The 27,965-nt window shown below is 36.6% G+C and overlaps 1 protein-coding gene across 2 annotated transcripts in view; it reads right to left on the reverse strand.

Moving 5' to 3' along the window:
- LEKR1 (leucine, glutamate and lysine rich 1) overlaps positions 1–27,965 on the reverse strand; it is a 163,910-nt gene that overhangs the window by 100,505 nt on the left and 35,440 nt on the right. For both annotated transcript variants that reach the window (XM_037126349.2, XM_037126350.2), the window contains exons 4-6: positions 12,290–12,409; positions 4,967–5,142; positions 481–666 (exon numbers count right to left, since the gene is read on the reverse strand). In XM_037126349.2, coding sequence (XP_036982244.2) covers positions 481–666; positions 4,967–5,142; positions 12,290–12,409 — 482 coding nt within the window. The remainder of the gene's footprint in view (positions 1–480; positions 667–4,966; positions 5,143–12,289; positions 12,410–27,965) is intronic.

Genomic DNA, 27,965 nt, shown 5'->3' on the forward strand with positions numbered 1-27,965 from the left:
TTCTATACTGCCCTCAGGAACACATGCATACTCCATAGCCTTACTGACAAGGTATTTTATTCTCTGAGGTAGAGAGAAACAAGGTACCTAAAACACAGTTTTAATCTTTTCATTTGGGAAAATGAAAGAGTGCATAAACATTTGGATTTACTTTATTAACAGCATATGCTGTATTTTCCTTCAGTACACTAAACCACCAATCCACTGGGATAATGATATACTAAAGCAAATTTCAGTTTGTTCTCCTGAAATCTTATTTTATCTTAAAATGTCTTTAATATCTCCACGAGTCTTACTACTCTAAATGGCAGAATAAGAAGGGATAACAGTGAATTGATCACAGTTATTGACAGTTACTAACAATTAGGCATATTTGCAACACAAGATAACCAAAAGATTGTTGTGATTTTAAAAGAAATAAAAATTTATACACTTATTATGGTAGTTGCTAACAATCACAAAAGAAAAAAAATCTTTTACCTAGTACTTCTTTTTGCAAGTCATGGCATCTGGTTTGCAAGTTTTCTTCCTGTTGTTTAGATGTCTGAATCTGCTGAGACCTCAGTATAGCTGCGTCTGACAACAACTTCAGATTTTTCATTTCCTCTTCAAGGCATACCTTATTTCTCTGGGACACTGCCAAACTTTTATTTAGTATCTCTATTTCTGTAAAGAAAATTCAAAGTTTACAAATAGATGACATCTAACAATAAAACAATTTTCAAAAACTTCCAAGATGAATTTTCTGAGAGTGTGGTGACACCAAAGCAAAAGGTTAAATTTAAATTTAGTGGTTATTCTGCGAAAGAAATGAGAAAAAGAATTGTATTGCTAAACTGTGCATGATACCTTTTAGAGGTTTTGCCTCTAAAAGGCATTTTGTTTTCATTTTTGCCTTTAAATTATATTAAATGACAATCAGGCCTGTTTTTTAAATACTCACATAAATGAGTAACATATCTTTATAATGTTCTGGGTTGTACTAAAATTAAATTGTTTTCTTGGTAACATAATTCAGAAAAAGTAAATATAAACATAAATATATGAATTTATAAATTCATACATAAGTTATGAAAAAACATAGTATGGGGTAGAGAGAAATAAAAGGAGGCAGTGACAAAAACTAATGAATTTATAGAAGTAAATTTATTAGTTAATATATCTTAATGTTTTTAACAATATTCTGTCCCCTCAAAATGAGACCAGAATTTCATCATAGCGATCATTAGTCATTATTCTATCTACTTAGATTAAGTTTAATTTTAAAAAATGCCTTCACAGCATTATGTAGGTTTACGTGTATTAATTTTATATAATTTCAATGAAAAATGCATGGAGCATGTTATCCTTCAGAATGATAATTATCAAGCTCTGCCTTCCTCAGCCTTTTGAGCACTGCTGCCTTAAACCGTAGTATTAAAATATACCATTGCACACAATAATAGTAAAATACTACAAAATTTGTACAACCACAATTAATTGAAATGATGAGTATGTGAAAATCTGGACAGTCTGCTTGTCCAGAGTTCACTCTGCATTCCTTGCCTGGCCCAGGTCACTCTGGGCCACGTGAAGGGCGCAGCATGTGATTAGATGTGAAAGGAGGTTGGCTTGGCCTTAGAGCCACTACAGCAAAAATAGCAGCCACATGGGCCAGTGAAGACCAGAAATAGAGATGAGGAGGACAGACATGGCAGGAAATATGGCCAGTAAATGAAGGAGAAGCAGAGCAGTATGCTGGAACAGGGCACAGGGACCAGGGCATGTCTTAAGAGGCCGGGTTTGAGTAGCATCAAGATCATGGTCCAAGGAGAGAAAAGCAAAATGTCTTTCTTTGGGGAAAAATGTTCGTCTGGAAGAAAAAGTGGCATGTAAGACAGACCTAGGTCATGAGCACAAAGGATCCAGCACCTTCTTCACTTTTAATTCCTGCCCAAATTAGAAAATCTGATGAAATAAATCGATACCAAATGAATTCGTGTCTACCGTATTCCAACACTTACACAAAAATTTTTCCTAAGAATAGCAATATGCTTCTACAGACTTATGGATACACACTCCTTTGTGTGAGGAAAACTAACACACTAGTACAAAAAGCTTTAAAGAAAAACAGTATAGTTTCTCTTCAGACCTAACAAGTCTTCCTGGGTATTTTTGTACCATAAAGGTGGCATCCTGTGACCGGACAAGATGTGCTGCACTCTCACCGTACCTGTGCACATCTAAGTCAGAATGACACGGCAGACGCACGCATGCCGTCACCTGTTTCCCGTTTGCCAGAATGACACTGCTTCAGTTAGCAGGCTGACTCTGCTAGTGTGCACTGCTGACTGTCTCTAAAATAACTGTTCGTGTCAACATGACTTTCCATCTGACATTAAAAGAATAAGAATCTGCAGTACAGACTCATTTGTCAAATATATTCAAACACAGGGAAAAGTACAGCAAGATTTCAAAAGTAACAGGAGCTTCAATGTTCCTAACGTGACATTAAGAGAGTTTACTCAAGGGAGGTAAATTAACTCACCCATGGCAAACTACATAGGCCTATGGCAGTCCGGGTGTCAAATACTCAGTCCTATCTTCACCATTAACACACTTTCCGGCTTGTTGGTCATGTGGCCCAATTTAGGGTTCAGAAGGTATGATCTCCATGAGACCAACCTATTCCAGTCACTGATCCCACCTTGTATTTTCTCTGTTTCAGCATGACCCTTTGTTTCAGAAGAAAGGTCTCCTAACCACAAACACTAGGATGACCACAGCTTACATACTACCTGCCTGGAAATCTTTTCTAATGGATTTGGAAGTGGCCTTGATCTTCCTGGAACTCACACCAATTTACACCGTTTCTATCATATGCAAACATGTGCTCTCCTATTGGACTGTTATTTTAAGTCAGAGACTATCTTATTTATTTTTTAAGAACTCTGGTGGCTTAACCAACAGAAATTTATTTTCTCACCGTTCTGAAGGCTAGAAGTCTAAGATCATGGTGTTGGCTGGGTTGGTTTCTTCTAAGGGCCATAGGGACGGATCTGTTCCCAGCCTCTTTACATGGCTTATAGATAGTCATTTTCTCCCTCTCTTCATCATCTTCCCTCTGTATGTGACTGTTTCCAAATTTCCTCTTCTTACAAGGACACTAGTTATACTAGATTAAAGCCCACTCATTTAAATTTAATAACTACTTTAAGGACCCTAACTCCAGTAAAGTTGTATTGTGAGGGACCAGAAGTTAGGACTTCAGCTTAAGAATTTGAGGGACACAATTCAGCCCATAACAATATATTTCAGAATAGGCATTGAAATTTACATTGTAATTAAAATACATAAAAATAGATGAACATGTAGAGAGGACTAGAAGATCAAATGGAAGCATAAAAACAATTGTGTGAGGTAGAGGAATTCGTAGTTTATTTTACTTCTTATAAAAATGTTTCAAGTTTTGTTTTACATCAACTTTTCGACCAAAGCCACACAGTGTCAACTCACAACATAAGGACATAATCCACACAGATCAAAACAAAAGCTGGTATTTTTAAAGGAAGTATTTGTTATTTAAAATTTTTGTAATATTGGCAAAATTTATTGCCAGGCTAGTGGTGTTTTTAGTTTTTTTAATGTTTTATATAATTTGCTAGCCAATGCAAGTACAATTCTTAATATTAACCTCAAATAATCAATTTCCTTGCCTAGATAAGATATTTTCTGTTGTTGTTAGTCCTATTAGCTTACTCAAATGAACTTAAAGTTACTTTAGGTGATGATGTTTTTAGGAAACCTCTGTAGCCTTATTGCCAAGGCACACTGATGTTATGAAGAGTGAGTGACTGTAAATTCACATGACCTTATAGAGTTTTATTACACTAATATTAAAAAAGCCTCAGAGACTAAATTTAATTAATAAAAAGGGATCATAAAACACTGTGTATATGTAGATTTTTTTAATGTTTGTATTCTGAAACACAGATTTATAAGAAGTTGCAAAGCTATGTGTGGGGCAGTCCTGTGACACTCTCACCCCACCCATCGCTGTGCTGACATTTCGTGTGACTATGGTACACCCTCGAAGCCAGGGAGCCGACGCTGGCACGATTCACAGAGCTGATCCACGCCCCACCAGTTACACACACCCTCATGTGTGTGTGCCTTTGTGATTTTATCACAATCAAAATACAGGGTTTCCCCACCACCACGAAGCTGCCGCCTGCTACCCTTTCAGAGCCACGCTCCTCCTGTCCATACCATCCCGAGTCCTTGGCAACCACTGATCTGTTCTCCATCTCTATAATGTTATTTCAAGAATGCTATGTAAATAGACTTGTACAGTACATAATTTTCCTGAGACTGGCTTTTTTTCACGGAGCATAATTCCCTTGAACATGTATTAATATTTTTCTCTTTTTATTGTTAAATAGTATTCCATGGTATAGATACAGCACAATACCTATTTCATCCATTGAAGGAAATTTGGGTTGTTTCCACTTTGGGCCATTTTGAATAAAGCTGCCATGAACATTTATGTGCAAGTTTTTGCATGAACACAGGTTTTCATATTTCTGGGATAAATGCCCAAAATACAATTAATGGGTCATGTGCTAAGTGCATAATCAGTGTTAACAGAAACTAAAAAATCATTTTCTAGAATGGCTACACTATTTTACATTCTTACTAGCAATGTTAAGTGGTCCAGTTTCTCCAATCCTTGCTAATACTGGTTATGGTCAATCAAAATTTTAGACATTCTAATAAATATGTAGTAGTATTCCATTATGGTCATAATTTGCATTTCCCTAACTAGCTAATTATGTTAAACACTTTTGTGTGCTTATCTGCCATCTGTATATCTCTTCAGTTAATCATAAGTCCCACCACATAAAATGAAATGTCATTATTTTGTTACTTATGATGTACTATTTACAAAGAAAAAAAGATGATTGTGTTCTATGTGCGTGTAACAAACCTGTCAAGGCTGTTTCACTTATGGATTTAATTTGAAGACAAACTTCTTCTTTCAGTGAAGTCCAGCTTTGCAAATGATCATAAACTTCATTTTTGATACTGGTTATCTCCCTTTTAGTAAAATTAAGTAATGAAAGAGTCTTATTCCAGAAATATTTGTACTCCATCAATCTTTGACTGTAAGGTAGTAAAAAAAAAAATAGGATTTTTAAAAAGTAGCAAGCATCATAACAAATATTTCTTTGAGAAAAAAGGCTTTCTTTGAAAAATGGTTTTAGAGTGACCATGTAATTTATCATCTAAATGAAGACAATTTGGAAAGTGTGGAGGTGCTATTTCTTTGTTGAGACGACAGATGTAAACTGGAATTACTGTACAAAGACTAAGGTATATGTTACCCTAATTAATTTCCATTCTTTTATCATTTTAACTATAAAGAAATATAGCTATTTTATAAATATTTTGCTATTAATTTTTAATAATTTAACAGCAAAGATTTAGTGAGGAAAATTAGGTCAAAAGTGGCTTAGTCACAGAGCCTAAATGAGAATCTCAGACTTTTAGACTGCATTCTTCCTGTATACTGTAATTCCATAGGCAGGTTAAAACTTGGGGTAATAATAAACAAAACCTTTAAAAGTTACTGATCCAGTGCTCTTGGTTCATGAAATGCCACAGCTCAAAGTGATTGCAGTGATTTTTTTTTACTTTCAGGTAGATGTTCTGGCTATAATTTACCTAGTAATCAAGCAAGACACAGACATAAACCTGTGAGTTATCACCAAAAAGATGATGAATGAAGCCCTGGAACTATAATTATTTGGTTAATATTTATCTCCCCGAATGGACTAAGATCTACGATGCAGACACTACATATCTTGTTCATCACAATTTCCCTGGCACCTGGCGCAGCACCTATCACACAGGGGTGTTCGACCCGCAGCCTGTGGGCTGCCTGTGGCCCAGGATGGCTATGAATTCAGCCCAACACAAAATCGTAAATTTACTTAAAATCTATTTTTTGCTCATCAGCTTTCATTAGTGTTTGCATATTTAATGAGTGGCCCAAGACAACTCTTCTTCCAGTGTTGCCCAGAGACACCAAAAGTTTGGACACCCTCGACAGTATGTGTTCAATAGTGACAAATGCTAAGGATAAAACACTGGACAACACTAACATTTATGAGACTAAAACAGAAAAGAATCCCTCAAAGGAGACTAGAGAGCCACATCCAGTGAGTTAGAAGAAAAACCAAAATACAATAATACTATGTGAAAAGCCAAAGGATTAGAGAATTTAAAGAAGTATTTAAAGTCATTGTTTAAGGCCCCAGATAAAAGCTGAACAGAGTGCACTGTATCTGCTATTAAGGAAGCATTTGGTGATCTCAGAGAGAGGCATTAGGTAGGAAAGACTGAACAGCAAAGCAGAAGTGAGTAAACAGGGGCTGTGCAGTACCAACATTCAAGAACACTGACTGAGGTGGCAAGAAGAGAGAGAGGAAGATACAGAGTAGAATAGTTTTTAAGGATGGGAGACACCCAAATGTGTGCACAGCTGGACGCAGTATGAATGCAGTCACAGAGGCTAAAAGCACAGACAAGAGATGTGCTCATTTCTTGTGCAAAGTCCTAGAAAGAATGGATGTAGGCTAAAAGATTAGCCTTTGCCAAAAAGAAGTGTGGTGTCATTCTGGGTGGTAATTAAGGCCCACCTGAGTGATCAGAAGCCACAGGGAATGCCTGAGTCAGTCTCCTAGGGAGCTAGCTAGGAGAGATGTTGATCTCAAAAAGCAGAGAAAGAATCCAAAGAGATCACTATCTGAAGAAGGCCAAAGGTGAGGATGGAAAGTCTGAATGTGGAGCCAGAAACTGACAATACAGAGAGACAAGAGCTATGAGCCAGGTCAAGGTTAAGGGGCTAATGGGCCAGTTGTTAGGCAGCTGCTGGAAGCAAGCCAAGGGCTACAGTGATATTCAACAACACAGACTGGATGAGGATGCAGTGCCTCTGTAGGGAGAAAGGCAGGAAACAGAAAATACAAGCTTGTTAGCTAAGAGCAGAACCATTTTTGTAAGGCCTGTATCTTACATGATTAGTAGTGGGTGGGAGAAAAGCTTTCTTGAAAAAAGAATACAAAAATGATAACTTAAAAATTATGTTTAAAAGTGCACAATTATTTGCCCTGGATGGTGTGGCTCAATGGACTGAGTGCCAGCCTGCAAACTGAAAGGTCACTGGTTCAATTCCAGGTCAGGGCACTTGCCTGGGTTGCAGGCCAGGTCCCCAGTTGGGGGCGTGGGAGAGAGAACAGATTGATTTCTCTCCCACATCAGTGCTTCTCTCCCTCTTTTTCTTCCTCCCTTCCCCCTCTCTAAAAATAAATACAAATAAAATCTTTGTTAAAGAGTGTGCAATTATTTATAGAATGAGAAAATGTTTTAAATTTAAAATTTTAAGTTGATAAATTCCATAAATATCACAAAATAAGGAATACACTGTGACTTTTTAATAAGTAACAGCTATACAACACTTTTGCCTACAATTTTTGGCTACATGCTCTACCTTCACCTCTTCCTATGAGAACCATTTTATAAAAGTTTTATATGAAGAAAATATAAAAATTCATATAGCTTTTCATCTAGATGGCCATTGATTTTTTATTATTCATAGTTTAGAAAAATTCTTTCAGTGTCATAGCTCACTATTTATTCATAATGTCATGTAAATACTAAGCAGTGTCGAATTTAGAAAAATCCTTATCGAATGTTTTTCATATATGATTATAAGTTTTTTTGGCCTTTCAAGGTTCTTTGGAAAATGACTAGTCTTAAATTATCTTTGAAATAATGAATCTCATGAACTAGTTTATCTTCAATGTCCTTGAAGTGGTATATTATGAATTTTATGTTAAATTCAGTGATGTTGGTAATTTTTGTCAAATTTGTAAGAAACTCAAATATTTCTCCAGTGTATTCAAATAATTAATTCCTCTTCAGTGAATGGCTTATGAAATAATCTAGAAGCTCTTATCAAAAATATGTCTCTCTTAATTTACTTGATGTAATATGAAACATCATTAAAATTTGTTTATGCCAGAATAACTTCTATTGTTTAAAATGCTCATCTTTCTTGCTTTTATTCTATTAATTTTTAAAAATTCATACAGATCCAAATCATTAGTCTCGAATTCCTTAACTGTGTTATTGAAGCCTTCTAAAATGTCTCTCTAAATGGCAGTAACAATGGTGTATTCCTGATTCATCTTCCCCTTACTCAGACCCCCCACCCAATGCTTGTACTGCTCCAATGGCATTCTGACATCAGAAGTGTGAGAAGAAATCAGAGTAGAAAAAGACAGAATTTTTAACGAATTACTATTAAACTATCTTACTTTTGCCAGGGGCCCTCCAAGAACCTTAGAAAGGTGTCCTGAGTGAGGGCTTCTGAAACTTAAACATTATTTAATTGACAGTAACTCTGCCCGTGTTTACATCCTTAACTCTCTCTGTGAATGTGAGGCAAGACACACAGCTGTTGAGAGACCAGTAGCTCAGGGAAGTCTAAACAGAATAGGAGGATTTAGAATAGTACTGGAGGAATTGAGGGCCTGGTGTTTAGCAACCTGTGCGCAGGAATGATGACTGAGGGTTTTAAGGGTAATTACAACTAAATGAGTAGAGAGAAGGAGTTAGAATATTGGTAAACATCCTCTATGTAGAAGAATCCTCTGTATAGAAACATCCTATGCACACACACACACACAAACACACAAATACTAGAACTAATAAGTGGGTTTATCAAGGTCACATGCATACATAATCCATATGCAAAAATCAATTTTACATCTGCATAACAGCAATGGCCAATCCCCAAAACAGCATTTTAAAAATCCTTCTTGTAATAACATAGAAGAGAATAAAATACTTAAGAAATAAATTTAGTAAAAGGAGTGCCGACCAGTATACTAAAAACAAAACATTTCTCACAGAGCTAAAGATCTAGATGGGAAGACATACCATGTTCACAAGTTGAAAGATTCAATATTCTCATGATGGCAATTGTCCCTAAATTACAGATTCAATGTTATGCCTGTCAAAATCCTGACATGCTGATTTTGCAGAAATTAACAAATTGATCTTAAAATGCATATGGAAATGCAAGAGAGCCAGAATAGCCAAAACCACCTTGAAAATTAAAAAAATTAGAGGCTTTATATTTCTTAATTTCAAAGTTTACTAAGAGCGACAGTACTCGAGAGAGAGTGGTGCTGACATAAGAATAGACATATGGATCAATAGAATGGAAGGGAGCCCAGAAATAACTACATTCATGGTGCACTGGTTTTAGGTAAAGACACCAAGGCAATTCAACAGGAAAGAACAGTCCTTTTCACAAACGATGCTGGAACAACTGAACATCCTCACAAAAGATAAATTTAGATCCTCACCACACATCACTCGTAAACGTTAACTCAAAGTGTATCACAGACCTAAATGTAAGGGCTAAAACTATTGAATTTTTAGAAGAAACTACAGGAGAAAATCTTTGTGAGGATCTTAGTTACAATTCTTAGATACATTATCAAAAGCAGAATCCATTGAAGAAAACATTGACAAATTTTATTTCACTAAAAATAACAACTTTTGCCAACTTTTTAACTATAAAAATGAAAACATAACCCACAGACTAAGAAAAATTTTTGCAAATCATGTTTAAAATAAAGGACTTTACCCAAAACAGTGAAGAACTCTTATAATTCTACAATAATTTTTTAAAAAACAATAAAAAGCTAGGCAAAATATTTTAATGGATATTTCATCAAATAACCATGTACATGGTTAATCAGCACTTGAAAAGATGCTCAGCATCATTAGCTATTCAGGAAACACAAACAACATGAAACACCATGTCACACCCACTAGAATGGCTCTAACAAAAAAGAGACAATAAGAAGGGATGTCAAGAATTCAGAGAACCTATAACCCTCATTCCTTGAAGTAGTATAAAATGGCGCAGCCACACGTAAAATACTTTGGCAGTTTCTTAGAACCTGAAATTAAATTTACCATATGATTCGGTAATGCCACACTTAGGGATTTACTCAAAAGAAATGAAACATGCATTCACACAAAGACATGCAAGTGGATGTTTAGAGTAGCATTACTCATAAGTGTGAAGTGGAAACAATCCCAAAGTCTATCACCTGGTAAATGAATGAGTAAAAGGTGGTGAATCTGCACAATGGAAACTATTAAGCAATAAGAAGAAACAAAGTGCTGATACGTGATTCAACAGGAATGAACCTCAAAAACACAGCAGTAGAAGCCTGATGTAAAAGACCACATGTCATGTGATTCTGTATATCTGAAATGTCCAGAAATATGCAACTTATAGAACAGAAGGAAGGTTGCCCAGGACTGGTGCTAAGGGGAGAGAGTAAATGCAAATGGCATAAAGATCTTTGTGGATGGCACAAATGTTCTCATGCTGGAGGCGGTGGTAAAGGCTTTATTACTCAGTAAGTTCACTAAAAATTGCTGCATTGCCACTTGAAATGGGTGGATTTTATAGCATGTAATTATGTCTCAATAATGCTGGGTTTTTTTTAAATAGCAAGCAATTTAGCTACAGGATCAAGGCTAGAAAATAAAGTAAAGCCGGACACTGGTTGGGAGAAATCAGGGAAAATTTTGGAAGCTTTAATGACTCTGAAAAGTTGAGGTGAAAGTAAGAGAGCTAAGGAGGAGAAATTTTGAAGAGTTGGCGTGGCAAATTCCAGAGATGACAGAGTATAGATAGATTTATAAGTAAGAAAAATTAAAGGATAAGCTCTTTATATTTCAAACAATTCATGAATGATTCACAATAGGAAACTTCTAAAAGTGAACACAGACTACTTAGCAGACTTGGGACAGAGCTATTATAGGAGCTAATCTTGCATACAGATCACTGAGACTAAAATGGAGAGCTGGGTTCACCTGGGTGGTATCCTGCTGGTTTGATACCAGCTTTCTAGGAAACAGCAGATATTTCTGAAGACAAAGATGATCACCTGTTTTGGGAGTAGACTCATTCATTCATTTATTTAAAGATTATTTATTGCCCTGGCTGGTATGGCTCAGTGGAATGAGCACCAGCCTGCAAGCCTAGCGGTCACCAGTTCAATTCCCAGTCAGGGTACATGATTGGGTTGGGGACCAGGTCCCCAGTTGGGGGTGCAGAAGATGCCACCAATCCATATACCTCTTGTATACTGATATTTTTCTCCGTTTCTCCTTCCCTTGCCTCCTCTCTCAAAAAAAGATTATTTATTGAGGAAGGCATTTATGAAAGGTAAATGACCAGCAGGTTATATCACCAGATAGTGTGTAAAAATTATTAGCACAGATAATTTTTAACAGAACAATGTTTCTGGCAATAAGTAGTAGACTGAAAAAAAAAAGAACCTAATGTTTAAAATATTCATCCAGCATATATATTTCAGTCACCCTGAACCTGTGTCTATGTGTAATGTTCATTTGACTTACTTCCTTTTTCTAAGAGTTAAAAGTTATTTTTCAATTAAAAAAATCATTCTTTCTTATATTCTCTATTCAATTCCCTTTTTAAAGATTTTATTTATTTATTTTTAGAGAGGGGGGAAGGGAAGAAGAAAGAGAGGGAGAGCAATATCAATGTGTGATTGCCTCTCACATGCCCCGGCACCCCACTGGGGACCTGGCCCACGCAACCCAGGCATGTGCACTGACTGGGAATTGAACCAGAGACCCTTTGCTTTGCAAGCCTGTGATAAATCCACTGAGCCACACCAGCCAGGGCTCAATTCCCTTTTTAGATTTAGAAAACAAAAATGTACTTTCTAATTTCTTTAGAGCATTGGGTTTTAAAGAAATTGGGTATTTCTTTAGAACATAAACTCTCCGAAGATTATATAAAAGCAGAATTAACACCATTTATGGTGGAGATTTCTAAATTTAGCAGTTTTATTACTATATTTAGGAAGTTTCCCTATTTTATTATTTTTTGTGCCGGGGATCCAAGTACACCAAGAAATACTGGTGGAAAGGAAAATGTATTAGTCACTGTGTTTTCAATCTAAATGTCACTGCAAAATAAGAACAACATGTTTGCCTCATTTAACTTTTATTGGTAAAACTATTCAGTTATGATAATGGTTTTAAAAAAGTACAGTTATTTCCACATTTTTCAACCACACCAAATATAGAAACTCTACTACACTGTGTTAGAATATTTATAAAGCTACTACTGAATGTATCTTTTCAACCTTTATAATTTACAATTATTTAAAGATAATCTTACCTGCAGACTTGTGATTGTCTCTGTTTAATTTTTAACTGCTGTTGCAAATGACTCAATTCTCTCTGTACTCTTTGAAATTCATTTTGCTGACTTTTTAAATGCATGCTTTCAGCTTGAATTCTAAAAATATAAACAAATAACATTCATTACAAGCCTAAATATTCTCTCATGAGTACACTCTTAAATTAATATTTAAATACACTTTTTATAAAAAATAAATAGGAGATGAAAACTATGCATCTCTACACCTGCTAAATGAGCATATAGAAAACGTATGGAGAGACGCACGCCAAACGTCCATCTCCCTTGGGGAGGACGGCAGGACTGATGGGCAGGGAAGAGGCGAAGAACTGGTGGGAGGCAAGACTTCTACTTTCTATCTTTTGTACTGTTTGAATTTGTACAGTGGACACGTATTTTTACTTGAAATACTAATTAATTTATTTTAAATTTATTTAATTGTTGTTCAAGTACAGTTTTCTGTTTTTTACTCCCATCCCAGCCCACCCCCCCCAGTGCTCCCCTTGATATACTAATTTAAATGTAACTAAAGAAATATCAATTTATTTTTATTAGAGTAAGATATGTACATAATTTGAAATGTCAAATATTGGATTAAAAGAGTTACAAGAAAAAATAGTTAATCATTCACCTTTACCTCAATTTCTACTGCCTAAACCTACTACTGTACCTTCCATTTTTTTGTTTATAGTATTTACCTCTATAGTACTAAATAACATGCTTATACCATCATTAATATTTCATTTGAGGTATTACCTAGTGAGTTACAAGTCAGTTCAGATCTGGTTAGACTACATATAACTGAGACCTGAATACAATGGCTTAAGAGAGAAGGGTATATTGCATAAAACAAACGTACTTGTAGCCAATCTAATGTTGATATGATAGTTTTATAGTGTCATCAGGGCCTCAGGATTCCTCCAATTCTCTGCTCTACATTTTTGGGGTGTATTTTATCTTCACAGACCATGATAATGGCAGGAACACCATCAATTACTCTTCCATTCCATTCTCACAGCAGGAAGAGAGTAATGGCTCACTCTGCACCTTTTAAGAAGATTTCCTGGAAGTGTCATTGAATAATTTTGCTAAACTTAGACACAGGTCAATGCCTAGTTGCAGGGGAAGCTGGGAAATGTAGTGTTTTAACTGGAAAGATTAGTCCCCAGAAATGCCTGTACTTCCACATTTCTATTACTAAGAAGGGAGGGAGAATGAACATTAAGGTTGACCGCCAGCAGTCTCTGCCACAGTCCTGAAAAAGGCTGACATTCCTACACATATCCACACACCTATACACACATGCTGCATTCTCCCCTCATCCTCCCAATATAAAGTGATCTTTTAATTCAGTAATTTCATTATTCTTCACTAATGAGCTACATGTTATACCATAATAACATTTCTGTTCTTATACGACTATTTTTGTTGTCCCTGGATTTAAAAACCATCTCCTTTTTTCTTTCTCAGTTTTCTGTGTACCTATCGGATACTTTTGAATCCGACAGGTATAGTGCCCCTCTCTCGGTACCTTCTGACATGGCGGATGATCCTTCCTTACCATTCTTTTCCAGGAGACGGCCTTACTGGAGCGCTCCATTCTCCTGCTCCAGTCTTGGTCATCCCAGAACTTCCCTTCTTTATCATTTCAGGTACTGTCCTTGGCTCTTCCATGTGAGACCTGTATTCTGGGTCTAAAGCCTTTCTCGGTTTACTCCTCCATTCTGGAGTGGAATAAGTCCTCCAGAATCTTATTGTACAAGGGAAGTAAATCTGAGACCTTGGATATCTGAAATTGTCTTTCTTTTATCTCAGATTGGACACTTTGGCTGGATTCAGAATCACAAGTGAGGAAAGTATTCTTCAATAGAAAATTAGGGCACTGTTCTACTGTTTTCCTAACTTCCAGTGGTGCTTCTGAGAAATCCAACCTAATTTTAATTCCTGCTTCTGTGTATGATACGTGGTAGGTCCTCACCACACCATCGCTCACTTCAATTTAGAAGCTTTAAAAATTTTTCTGTTTCACTTTGTATCATAAATTTGATCACAATACATCATCATGTTAGTCTTTTGTCATTCTCTGTGCTGGGCACATGACATTTACTTTGAAAACTGATGCTCTTTAGTTTCAAGAATTTTCCCCTAGGGGGAATAGTAATTCCCTCACCTTCCATTTTCTTTGCTTTCTTTTTGGAATACTTTTCTATTGTTTTGGGTGTGACTGCTTGGAGATATCTTTTTATTTTCTTAAACTTTCTTGGCCATCTTATTAGTTTTAACATTTTTTCCACTTTCATTATCTTCCATCCTGCCTAAAATTTTTAATTTCAGCTATCATATTTTAATTAGAATTCTCAGTAATTAAAGGTAAATTTTTACTACTCCTTTTTCTTGTTTCATGGATACAATTTATCTTTTTGAGGATATCAAGTATAGTGTATTTTTAAAGTTTCCTTCAGCTCACTGAATTTTTTCCTTTGTTTTTCTTTTTCTCTTTCACATTTGAGTCCTCCCTTAAAAATCTGAAGGTCCTTATTTAAATGTAAGACTCAAAACCATATAATGCCTAGATGAAAACATAGGCAGTAAGCTCTCTGACATTCCTCTTAGCAATATTGTTTTCTGATATATCAAAAACAAAATAAAAACAACAAATAGAACTATATCAAACTAAAAAGTTTCTACCCAGCAAAAAAAAAAAAAACATAAACAAAATGAAAAGACAACCTAGTAAATGGGAGAAGATATTCACAGATGATATATTTGATAAGGGGTTAGTATCCAAAATTTATAAAGAATTCATGTAACTCAACACACACAAAAAACCAATCTAACATAAACATGGACAGAGGACCGAATGGGCACCTCTCCAAAGAGGACATACAGATGACCAAAAGACATATGGAAAGATGGCCAATGTCACTAATCATGAGAGAAATGCAAATTAAAACCACATGAGATATCACCTCACATCTGTCAAAATGGCTATCATCAATATATCAACAAACAAGTGTTGGTGAGCATGTGGAGAAAAAGAAACCCTTATGCATTGGTGGGAATGCAGATTGGTACAGCCACTATGGGAAACATTTTGTAGTTTTCTCAAAAAATTAAAAATGGAACTGCCTTACAACCCAGTAATTCCATTTCTGGGTATATATCCGTGTAGGAGACCATTCTGTGTGGCATGGGCCCAGCTTCCAGTGGAAAGCAAAGCAAGGTCCGATGCACAGGACCCATGCCCACAGACAGATTCTCCCGTGGGGAATCAGGCCTGTAATATACCTAGATTGCTATGAGACTTGCTTTTGCTAAAACTCCCTCACCCTGAATTGAGGCAGAAAACATTTACTGCCAAGTAACTTCCTAAAATCCATGCTATATCTTCCAAGGATGAGTGTAACCGGTTCAACCACTTTTGCCTTTTCATTTGCAAATATCTGTCTTCTATAATCTGATTAGCAACATCAGCTTCTTTTTTTTTTCTGGAAAAGGTAACCACCTAAAGCAAACCTGTGCATAGTAAATGAGAACCATCATGTAATGTGCCAGAAAAAAGAAATAAAGGCCTGTCATGGTGGAGGCCATGGCTTTTTCTCCCCTTGAGAGAAAAGCCATGCTCTCCCTTTTCCTCTACAGGACTCGGTAGTTCATGCGAGTTTCTCATATCTCATCCACAATGTGGTGGACCCCATGAGCTGGGGTCTGCATCATATCCGAAGAAAAAACATATGCACCCCTATGTTCATTGCAGTGTAATCTATAATAGCCAATGTGTGAGAGTAACCCAAGTGCCCACCAATAGACAAGTGGATAAAAAAGGAGTGGTACATATATGCAATGAATATTACTCAGCCATAAAAAAGAATAAAATCTTACCATTGCAACAACGACACTGGCTGGACCTAAAGGGTATTATGCTAAGTGAAATTACTCAGACACAGAAAAAAAATACTACATAATTTCACTTATATTCAGAACCTAAAGAACAATACAAACAGACTCACAGATATAAGAGAACAAACTGATGATTGCCAGAGGGAAGGGTATTGGTGGGCAAGGTAAAAAAATGTGAAGAGATTAAGAAGTACAGATTGGTAGTTCCAAGAGTCCCAGGGATATAAAGTACAGCACAAGAATACAGTCAATATAATATTGCAATAACCATGTATGGTGCCACGTGGGTACTTGAACTATTGGATGATCACTTTGTAAATTACAGGGCTGTCTAACCACTATGCTGTATACCCGAAACTAATATAACATATTTAATGGCAACTGTAATGGAAAAAGAAAATTTGAAAAATTAAAATAGAATAAAATTATAGTCATGAAAAAGTCTGAAGATTCTTTGTTATTTATTCATACTCATGAATGAGGCATTTAAAGGACAACTGGTCCAGTTTCTATAAGTTAATGATTACAAAGGGAGAAAGGGTGCTGGTTCCAGATAAAAGAGAAACAAGAAAAGTGACAATCAAATGTGACATGTGGGCCTTGTATAGAACCAGATTCAAACAACTGTAAAAATAAAATGTAAGAATTGAGAGCTTTGGTGAATATGGCTCAATTGGTTGGAGCATCATCCATAAGAAGGGTTGCAGGTTCAATTCCCGGTCAGGCACATGCCCAGGTTGTGGGTACAGTTCCCAGCAGGAGTGCATACAGGGGACAGCTGATCCATGTTTCTCTCTCACACTGATGTTTCTCTCCTTCTCTCCTTCCCTTGCTCTTTCTTTAAAAATCAATAAGCATGTCCTCGGATGAGAATTTTAAAAAGTGAGAATAATTTGTTACATATTGGGAATCAGATGAAAACGGGACAATTGTTAATTTGGGCACAATAATAATATTAATATATAAAAAATGCACATCACACTGAAATAAATAGAGATGAAAAGAGCATACAGTCTTGGATTTGCCTTAAATTACTTCAGCAAACAAAAAAGAAAAGAACACATGACAAAATCTTGGCAATTTTTGAATTTGTGTTAATGGGTATTTATTATACTATTTTCTCTTAATAAAAAAACCTAATGAATGAGGCACTGAAATGCTGTCTGTAAGTTTCTTGGTGTGTGTAGGAATTAACAAATTATGGGCTTCACTATGGAATAATCAGGCGGGGCACTAGCTGTTGTGTGGTAGTGCCTAAGCCATCTGCCGGAGTCAGAAGGTAACCATGAGTCTTTGGGAGGTCCCAAATGCATAGAGAGAGATCCCGGAAGCCTAACCGTACCTATAACATGTTTTTAATGCACACTCCTATTTTCAGCCCTACTTTGTAACCTGACAAGTACTTGTCTTAGCATACTAAGAAAAAAATCAAATATTATTTTCAAGAGTCACATTAAAAAAAAACTTCATCGAGAAATGTATAAGTTAAAAGGTTAGTAAAATATATATAAGACAGATGCTTTAAAATGATAAAATTTATATTAACAATTGGCAAAACATTAAATAGACAACCCTTTCATTTTGATAAAAATTCCAATCCACCAAGAAAAATGATAATGATGAACTTTTGTATACCCGAAACATACTTAAAAATATGTAAAGAAAAATCTGTTAAAAATCCCACGTGAACAACTTAATAATGATAGTGTAAGGTTGTAACACATTTCTGACAGAAACGGAATGGTCATGATAACATGAAAAATAGGTGAAGAAATTCAGTATTTGAATAACAATTAACAAGCTTGATGTATGGATAAATTAGAATTAGATTTAATAATCATTTTTCCAAACACATGATATAACCATAAAAAATGATATTAATCAGCCACAGTTGAAATTTTAATATAGTCTCAAAAACAGAAAAAAAAACCCACATTCATTGTCCACAAAAAAATTACATGAAAAATTTAAAACATAAAGGCAGTCAAAAATCTATATACATTGAAACTTAAATAATTATCTAATAAACCTTAAGCCAAAGAGGAAATAAAAATTGAAAATAGAAACTATTTAGAAATAAATGTAACAAAAGTATTATATATTAAAGTATTCAGAGGTAAACTTACAGCCTTAAATGAACTCATTTTTAAAAAATGAATGGATATTCTGAGAAAGGTGCGAATGGCAAAAACAATGAATACTCAGAAGCAAGGCCACCCCAGTAGCTATCAGCACATTCAGTGCCTATCTTGGTTTCTAAATACCGCCCTCCAATAAAAGAAACCAAGCCAGATTCGTTTTGTTATAGTGCTGGGGCGGGGGAAATTTAAGATGAGCCTAGAGCACTTTGTGGGGCCAGAAGGTAAAGACGTCAAGGGAAGCCAGGGCGCGTTGAAAGACCACGGGTGCCACGTGAGAGCAAGTACTTATGCTCTTCATTTCACCATTCAAAGATAATAAGGAAAGGTAATGTTGTAGTATTTATTCAAAATTCAACTTATTGCTGGCCATACTCCCAGAAAGCGAAGTTATCAAATATTTCAACTACAAGTTACTATATCATATAAAAATATAATCATCAAAATATTCTTACAGTTAAGAAACCTACTTCACTTTTGACCAGTTTTTCTACTATCAGTATTTTACTAAATATTTTATAACTCAAATTCTGCACTGCCATTAGGAAATGTAATGTGACTTTATTTGGATCATCAAATAATGGTACCATGGCCTCCAATACATTTTAAGCATATGTTTACGAGGTTCATAAAGACACCTCCGTGTCAGGGTTGGCTAGGAACATCGCTACACCAGTTTCTTTGTAAAGCAACCAGTGACATGAAGAACCCCGAGTGGAGCTGGTGTGAAGACTTGCCTGCGTTCTGCCGTGTACGGTCTCACAGTTGCCTAATTCAGAAGTTGCAAGCTGGTTTCTGAACTTGTTTTATTTGATTTGCTGCCTGGTTTTGTTTTTCTTTTAAACAAGCAGCAACATTTACAGTTTGAGAGGTCCTACATAAAGATCCGGACTCCCGGCTTTACTTTAAAAAACTGAGAAATTAAAAAACAATAGGTCCACATTTCCCCCCAAAAATAATCTCCGGAGCAGCTGCTTCCATTAATGAGCATGCATTTTCAGTTCACACCAGCCAGTCTCACTCACGATTCTGGGTACATGCCTCACCCCACAGGCATTTGAGTTTGCCATCCATTAATTCTAAAATTTGATAGCTGGACTTCAGATTTTTTTTTATAAGCTATTTAAAACCCATCTAAATGAATCTGACTACCTCAAGTATTTTTTTTCTCTAAAATGTATAAAGGGTGGCTGTCTGCCATTCACCTGAGAAATTCTATAGTATAAATGAATTCTACTTTTATTTTGCATTATAAATTTAAAATACAGAATACATTTTATTGGTCTAAATAAATTGGTCTAAATTATATTATGCCAACTATGCGAAAGGCATAATATAACATGCTTTACAGATGTTTTCTCATTTTACCTTTTTTGAGAATTCTAGCTCCAGCATCTCATTTTCCTTTTGGTTCCAATCAAGGGATTTTTGTCTGGTTTTTAGCAGTTTCTTCACCAAAGCAAATGTTAATCCTTACCTACAATAAGCCCCACACCACACTCCCAAAAATGGTTTCATAGTAAACTAAGATTGGAAGTAACAGGTTTCTTTACAGTTAAAACTTCTCAGAGCTTTAACCATGCTAATGTGTAGCATGAATCACAGAGAGATGATGAATGTGGAGTATTTTCCAAACTCAAAATTTGACCACAGAATACTTTCTCAATGACATTTCTTAAAACATCCTTGAAATGTAGTTTGGGGAGCAATGTTCTATTTTTAGTACTAATTTAATAATTATCCCACATGACTACTTTTATTTTAAAGTGGTGTTCATTTAAATAGGGTATCAGAAAGTATCAGCAAAAGGAAAGCTGAGCAGTAGCAGGCACTCCCAACAAGAACAGATTCCTCTTTATAGTGAGTTCCTCAGAGCCTTATCTGGCCACATGAGTTGTCCCCTTCAGAGGGACTCCTGCCCAGGACAGAGTCTGCTCCATCAAAGTCCTCCCCGCTCTACACACTGTTTCAGGCTTGCCTCAGCTTCCACCCCACAAACTTTCTTGACCATGAAATTGGTTTCCAGCTGCTGACCCTACGCTCATGCCTCTGAGTTCACACTTGGCCCACTGTATCAGATTTGAAAGAATCCTTAGCCAGACCAATGTGCTCCATCCTCTTCCCAACTCAAATTGAGAGGTTGGGGTATATTAGTACCCCAAAACCAATTTTCTACCCTAGATTTAGAAAGCCTATGAAAGAACATTGACAATTCCACATCTAAAGATGCTATTCCTATTGTTCTGGTGAAGTTGAATGTTAATATTTTTCTTGTTAAACATCAGTAAGGCCGAGTCAAAAGACACATGAAGAGAGCTGCTAAACAATGTGTTCTCATAGCAACAACTCGGCACATTGTCAAATCCACAGAGTCTGATTTATCTCATCTTCAGATATCTGTCAAGCAGCTCCCACCATGGCCTTCAAAAGCCATGGATAAAAATTAAAGCTAGGGAAGGTCTTCCAATGCCATTCCTCCACCAGGGTCTGGTAGACAGAAACTACATTATTTCTTTGAGATTTCTCCACTCTCCAAAATATAGGACCTGAAACCTGACAGCAAAGGCATGACTAGGAATCCAAAGCCCCTGAATAACAGAGATTCTCCTATGCATCCTGACCTTCTGAGGCTCCAGTTTCCCACAAAGGGCTTCATTGAGAAACAGAAGCCTGCTAAGGAAGATGACTTGGAAGTTTGGGGATAGCTCCTTCACTGCAAAAAGGAAGCTATCATTACTAGGCCTGAAGCTCTTCAAACAAGCTGACCATCAAACCAAGCTAAATCTTAACCATAATTCTCTCCACTCAGTCTCATCTGAGTCATGCATTTATTCACTCATTGAAGAACTTCAGTTAATACTAGAAACTGGGTGGTTGGTCACCTGGCATGCTCAGAATTTTATGAGAGCACAGAGGAGGACTTCCTTAGTCAAGGAAGGTGAATGGTAAAGGCTAACACAGGGTCGGTGGGAAGCAGAAGAGGGCATAATAACAAGGAATTCTAGAAGGGCATTAGCCAAAGCACAGAGGGTTGAGAGAAGATGGCATTTTTCTGGTTAACTCTTAATGGTTCATGCAAAGGGCCAAGAATTGAAGGCAAAGGAGATCATGTGAGCCATGCTGTGGAATTTGCAGTTTTTTCTCGGTGCTATGGAGCCTCTCGAGGATTTGAAGCAGCAATCAGATTTGTATTTCAGCAAGATTGCTCTACCAGAAATTAACTAAGAAACTTCCACCAAGACTTGGGCCCAGGAGCATTTGTGTCCCTGCAAACTCCTTCCCTTTCCCATCAGTCTGTCCTCCCATTGACTCCCCTCCTTCAGAAGACTCAACTTAGGGATGCTGTCATTGATTGAGAGCATCAGTGAGCCCCCTTTAGTAATACAGTGCTTATTCCACCCCACAGCTATGGCCATACGATTTCCCCTCTCAGAAACTCTGCCTCCTGCCTTCATGTCTTCGTCCTTCTCCCCTCTTCCCTGCTGGTTAGGACCAATTCTGACTTCAGGCCTGAGTTCAATAACCCCTGTGCAACTCCCTGCAACTTCATTCTTGTTGATTGTTTCACCCTCCTTCAATAAAATAGGCTTATGTCTTGGTTTCCTGTAATCTTGTGCCCTATTGGTAACCCCACCTGAAACTAGACCCTTAATATTCTCTTTCCAGACTAGCATCACAGCCTTGCAATTCAGCATCTCTAATTGTCATCAAGTGGTAAGACTTTTGGATTTCCCAACATGAGCTCTGCTCTCTGTTGGGGATAATTATTAGTACTTTGCCTTGAACTTCTCCTCTTAAAAACTTTCCCCAGACATAACGACCCTCTTGAAAATTCAAAGGGTGTGCGCATGGTGCGGGGGGGGGGGGGGGGGTGCTGTGTGGGGCAGAGGAGATAGTGAAAGACTGTACCTACGCAGGACATAGGGTTGAGGCTCTTTTCTCTAGCATCTGTTCTCATCAATGGACAGCTATAACTCCAGGTCCCAGCCCCTTCTAGTAAGTTATGTACTTATCCTAAGAAACCAAGCCATTTTCAGTTGAGTTCAGGGAGGTGATGAGTACAGTTTATTTATTCTAACTATTCTCTGATGATAACCTGGTCCCTCAGTTTGAGCCTCACTGACACCTAATCCTATGTCACATGCCATAAAACAATCACCTTTTGCTTATCTCTTAAAAATCTTTAAGAATTTCCTTCCTTTATTCAGATTAAAAAGATTCATGAACCTTCAGTTTTTCTTTTAGAAACAAATCAGTGTTGAGTCTGTCTTGCAGTATTAATAATCACTAAGTATAGTATTGTGTAACCCCAAAAGGTAAATGTATATAATTTTTGCTTACACTTAGGTAATCTTGGGTTGTATTTCCCAAAATGAAAATTTTCCTGAGTGAATAGTATAAACAAACACAAAAATGCTTATCTAGCTTCCCATAAATACTTCAGTCCTATGTAGGTATAGTCTTTTCTGAGAGGGGAAATCGTATGGCCATAGCTGTGGGGTGGAATAAGCACTGTATTACTAAAGGGGGCTCACTGATGCTCTCAATCAATGACAGCATCCCTAAGTTGAGTCTTCAGAAGGAGGGGAGTCAATGAGAGGACAGACTGATGGGAAAGGGAAGGAGGTTGCAGGGACACAAATGCTCCTGGGCCCAAGTCTTGGTGGAAGTTTCTTAGTTAATTTCTGGTAGAGCAATCTTTCTGAAAAGAGCAATCTTTTCTCATCCACCCTTCTGTCAAAGTAATGTTGGAACAGCAAGACCTGGGAGGAGGCTGATCATGCTGATCTCAATGGCACAGAGAGGCCCCAGAGTTGCTTGGGAAACAGAATGCTACCTTATAATCTGACTGATTCCAAATTTCTTGTATAGCTACAGGTTGACCTGAAGTTTGTCTACATTATTTATGATGGCAATATTAATATAATACCTGTTTATAAACTTCAGAAAAGTACTTAAGTATGCATTATTTGTATTTAAAAATAACTAAAAATTATAATATTAGCTTTAGGGGTTTATTAAAGCAAAATCATTAAGTATAAAATCACACAATACTTTGCTGTCCTGGTGTATTAATTATATATACTTAAATGAATTAAAACCAAGCATTTATAAAATATTCTATCATTTCGATATTTACTAATGTAGATTGCTTTTGGCAAACAATGCTGAATTGTTCAGTCATACTGTATATATTGGATCAATTACGTTATAACTTCTCAGACTTGGGCATTTAAATATGTGAATTCATTTGGCTTTTAAATAAATGAATTAGGTCACCATGCTACATGTTGGCATTTCATTGATCTTACCATGTTAATTTTTTAAGATCATATTGGGTTGGCCAAAAAGTCTGTTTAGTTTTTTTCTATAAAATAAAAGTCATATTTTTCATTTTCACCAATAACTTTATTGATTTGGATATTTTGAGCATGATGGCAATCTCCTGTGTGGAACATTGATTGTTCTCAATTAATGTTTCGATTTGATCGCTATCAACTTCAACTGGTCCACCTAACTGTGGAACATCGAGAAGTCTGTCCATCGAGAAATCTCCAGCACGAAACTTCACACACCACTTCTGACACATTTGATCTATCACAGCACCTTTTCCATACCTTGCACAAATCTTTTTTGTGTGTTTCAGTTGTGTTTTTCTTTTTTGAAATAATAAAACATAATATGCCAAAAATTCACCAACTTTGATTTTTTAATTGCATGCTCGTATGACAGCTGCCACAATACAATCTAAAAAAATTGTTTCAAATGAAGATCAAGACAACTAAGCACTACTAGAGCCATCTGATGGAAAAAAACAAATGAAACTTTTGGCCACCCCAATATTTTCCTATAGGTAAGAAGAAGACTTTTAAAGAATGATATCAGTAACAACAAAATACTGAACTCTGCTGCATATTTATCAAATGCCAGACACTGTTTAATAATTTACATGACTTGTAATATTTAAACATCACAATATTCCTATGACGTACATCAACTGTCAGCCCCATTTGACAGATGCAGGAATAGAGAAGCAGAGAGCAAAACAATGAGGCTACACAACCAGCAAGTGGCAGAGCTGGGATTTGAACCCAGGCAGCCTAACTGTTATCCTGATACTAATGAATAGTTGACCGTACTTTGCTCTGATTTTGTACTTCTGATTTTTTCTTTGCACATAATTTTAGAAGATGGATTTTTATTTGCATTTTGTACTTTGAATTCTGCCTTGATTACACTGACATTTAACAGGGTTGGACAGGAAGTAAGAGTGTGTAATGGCATTACCACGAAAGGGAATTGAGCAGCAGTTAAAAACCACAAAAGTTATACGCTGAAGAAACGGTGAGCAGAAGATTAACCTTACTCAGATTTCCAGGTATTTTTTTTTAATCCCCTCGTAAAACTCAGTGGTTCACAGAGGGAAAGAGTTCAGTGGTAATTTTCACAAACCTTTGTTTTCATGAACTTAAAATGTTTTCAGAATCAACCCAGTTAGTCTCTGTCTTTCAGCGCGGTAAGAATTTGGCATGCTGCTCCTTTCCTCCTGAGAGAGAAATCCAAATGCCTGCCAGAGCACTTAATATTCTAGCTTCCACAGCAAATGGCTTTCATCTCCTTCTAACTGCCTCCAAACTGACTGCAGATTTGGGCAAGAGAGAAAGGCACTGAAGGAAAGAAGCACAGGGGTGAATGTTGGTGCTTTTTTGTTTTCACTGAGACAAACAAAACATGCTTATAATTATGTGACGCATAATTTTTTTAGTATAATTCTTGCTATCAACCCTAGAAAGCTCCCTCTTGTCTTCCCTCGCCCAGTAGCACAAAATACCAGGCCGACATTAGAGTGTAAATCAGGTACTAAATGACTGGCTTTATCTAACTCATTGACGATTTTGAGTTTTATTTCAATAGCCAACTTTTTTTTCTTTAAAAGATGATAGGAAATGGAGAAAAATGTAACATAATCTTATAGATAAAAAGATACAGTTGAATAAAATATCTGGCCAAAAAAATACCAAGATTAATAAAGTCTATAATTTTGTATTTATAAGAAAATAAAATTTTCAGAAAATAAGAGCTATAAGATGGGTTATGCTAACATGAATTTTTCAAAGGCATAAATGTAATAGGTTGTGTTTCTCCACTCATCTTAGTTACTTTTCATTATGTAAAAAAACATTTTAAAAAAAGAAGGAAAGACAGGCTTGTGTCAGGAGTGTGATGCCGATGAGAAAGACCTAGAACACTGGGAGAAAAATCGTGACAAATAATTCCTGCTTTTAACAGATGCAACTTAAAAAAAATAAAGCCAGGCTAAAAGAAAAAAGTTAGAAGAGAAATAAATAAACTTAAGCAAAAGAAAAGGAGCAGTAGAGCACAGCACATTCAATTAAACGTCTCGTCCCTCAGATTAGCAGCCCCCCAAACATGCTGGACACTCTCCGTAACCATTTCAATTCTCTGATTTTTGTTTCTCTCTGTGTGCCTCTCCAAAACATTCTGGCTTAATATCAGAGAAAGCCATTAGCTTAATTTTACAAAATTACCTACTTTGCAAAAACAAAATTAACAAAAGAATAAGGAAAACTTAAGTCACCAATGTAGGTATGGCTCAGTGAGAGAGTACTGTGGACTTGGAACTAGTTCTTTTACTTGGCAATGTTCTGCTTCCGGTTTAAGCTTCAGTCTGAAATATTCTGCTGTTAAAATTGGCAGTAAATACTAGCGACTCTCTCAAATGCACATTTGCATTTTAACAAAAGTGTTGAACAACTGCTTTGCTTTACTTTTTCCCCCTTCCTTATGCCACTCCTCCTTCCACTCTTAACCCTGCTAACTTCTTCAACCATCTCGTAGGCAATCCCATTTAACTGGACAGTTTCATGAACTGCGACCACATGCTAGACAAAATTACACATTGAAACACATAGACATTCTTTCCTTCCCTAATTATATCATTATGCTCACTGTTACCATTATTCTATTTGCGTGTTTAATGACTCCTAGAAGCAGCAAGAGCTAAGGGGACAGTCACCTACAAAGGCGTCCCCATCAGACTGTCAGCGGATTTCTCAAAAGGCACCTTACAGGCAAGAAGGGGCTGGAAAGAGGTATTCCAAGTCATGAAATCCAAAGACCTACAACCAAGATTGCTCTATCCAGCAAAACTTTCATTTAGAATGGAAGGACAGATAAAGCGCTTCTCAGATAAGATCAAATTCAAGGAGTTCATCATCACCAAGCCCTTATTATATGAAATGTTAAAGGGACTTATCTAAGAAAAAGAAGTTAAAGAAACATGAACAGTGAAAGGACAACAAACTCACAGTTATTAACAACCACACCTAAAACAAAAGCAAACTAAAAGGACAGCTAGATCAGGAGTGGAAACATAGAAATGAAGATCTCAAGGAGGGTTAGCAACATGGGAGTGGGAGGAGGAGAAGGGGGGAGAAGGTACAGAAAATAAGTAGCATAGACAGTAGATAGAAAATAGATGCATAGACAGTAGATAGAAAATAGATGGGGGGGCAAGAATAGCATGGGAAATATAGAATCTAAAGGAACTGAGACACATGGTCATAAACTAAAGGGGGGGTAATGGTGGGGATCAGGGGTAGGGTGGAGGGGAATGAAGGGGGGAATAGAACAACTGTAACAGCATAATCAATAAAAAAATTTTAAAAAAAAGTCCATTTTGGACTGAACAATTCTGTTGAGTCTGTCAAAATAACAGAATGATATAAAATATATATAGATGAATATTCAAATGTCTTTCTCAAAATACACAAAGTTAGAAAATATCACTCATGAATGAATGAATGAGTTAACTTAAATCTTAACCTAGAGAAATTTTTCAAATGACAGTGGGAGAATTAGGGAGAAGAATTACTCTGATCCCAGCACCTTAATATAATATTTATGTCCCCGTCTTTCTGTGCCTAGAGCAGCCGTGGCATCCAAAGCATTGGATTCTGGATAAAATGACCAGTGTGTTTGCTCCTCAGCCATCTACCTACCAGTCCCCACACAGGGTATGTCTCCCTGTCATCATTTTCCTAATGAACAGACTTAAGCACACCCTAACAGGAGATGAAGTAAAAAGAAGATCTGTGTGCAGCAGTTATATTAAGGTTGACAGGTCCAAACTGATAAAATCTACACTGCTAGTTTTATGGATGTCATCAGTGTTGACAATACCAGAGAGAATTCCGTCTGATTTATGACACCAATGGTCGCTTTGCTGTTCACCTTATTACACCTGATGAGGCCAAGTACAAGTCGAGCAAAGTGAGAAAAATCTCTGTGGGCACAAAAGGAATCCCTCATCTGGTAACCTATGATGCTCACACCATCTGCTACCCCGATCCCCTCATAAAGGTGAATGACACCATTCAGACTGGTTTGGAACTGGAAACATTACTGATTTGACACTGGTAACCTGTGTATGGTGACCAGAGGTGTTAACCTGGGAAGAACTGGCACGATAACCAACAGCGACACCCTGGTTCTCGGGACATGGTTCATATGAAAGACGCCAATCACACAGCTTTGCCACCTAGCTCTCCAACATTTTTGTTATTGGCAAAGGCAAAAAACATAGATGTCCCTTC

The sequence above is a fragment of the Artibeus jamaicensis genome, unplaced genomic scaffold (assembly GCF_021234435.1).
Source record: "Artibeus jamaicensis isolate MK-2021 breed Jamaican fruit bat unplaced genomic scaffold, CSHL_Jam_final scaffold_474, whole genome shotgun sequence".
NCBI classification, from domain to species: Eukaryota; Metazoa; Chordata; class Mammalia; order Chiroptera; family Phyllostomidae; genus Artibeus; species Artibeus jamaicensis.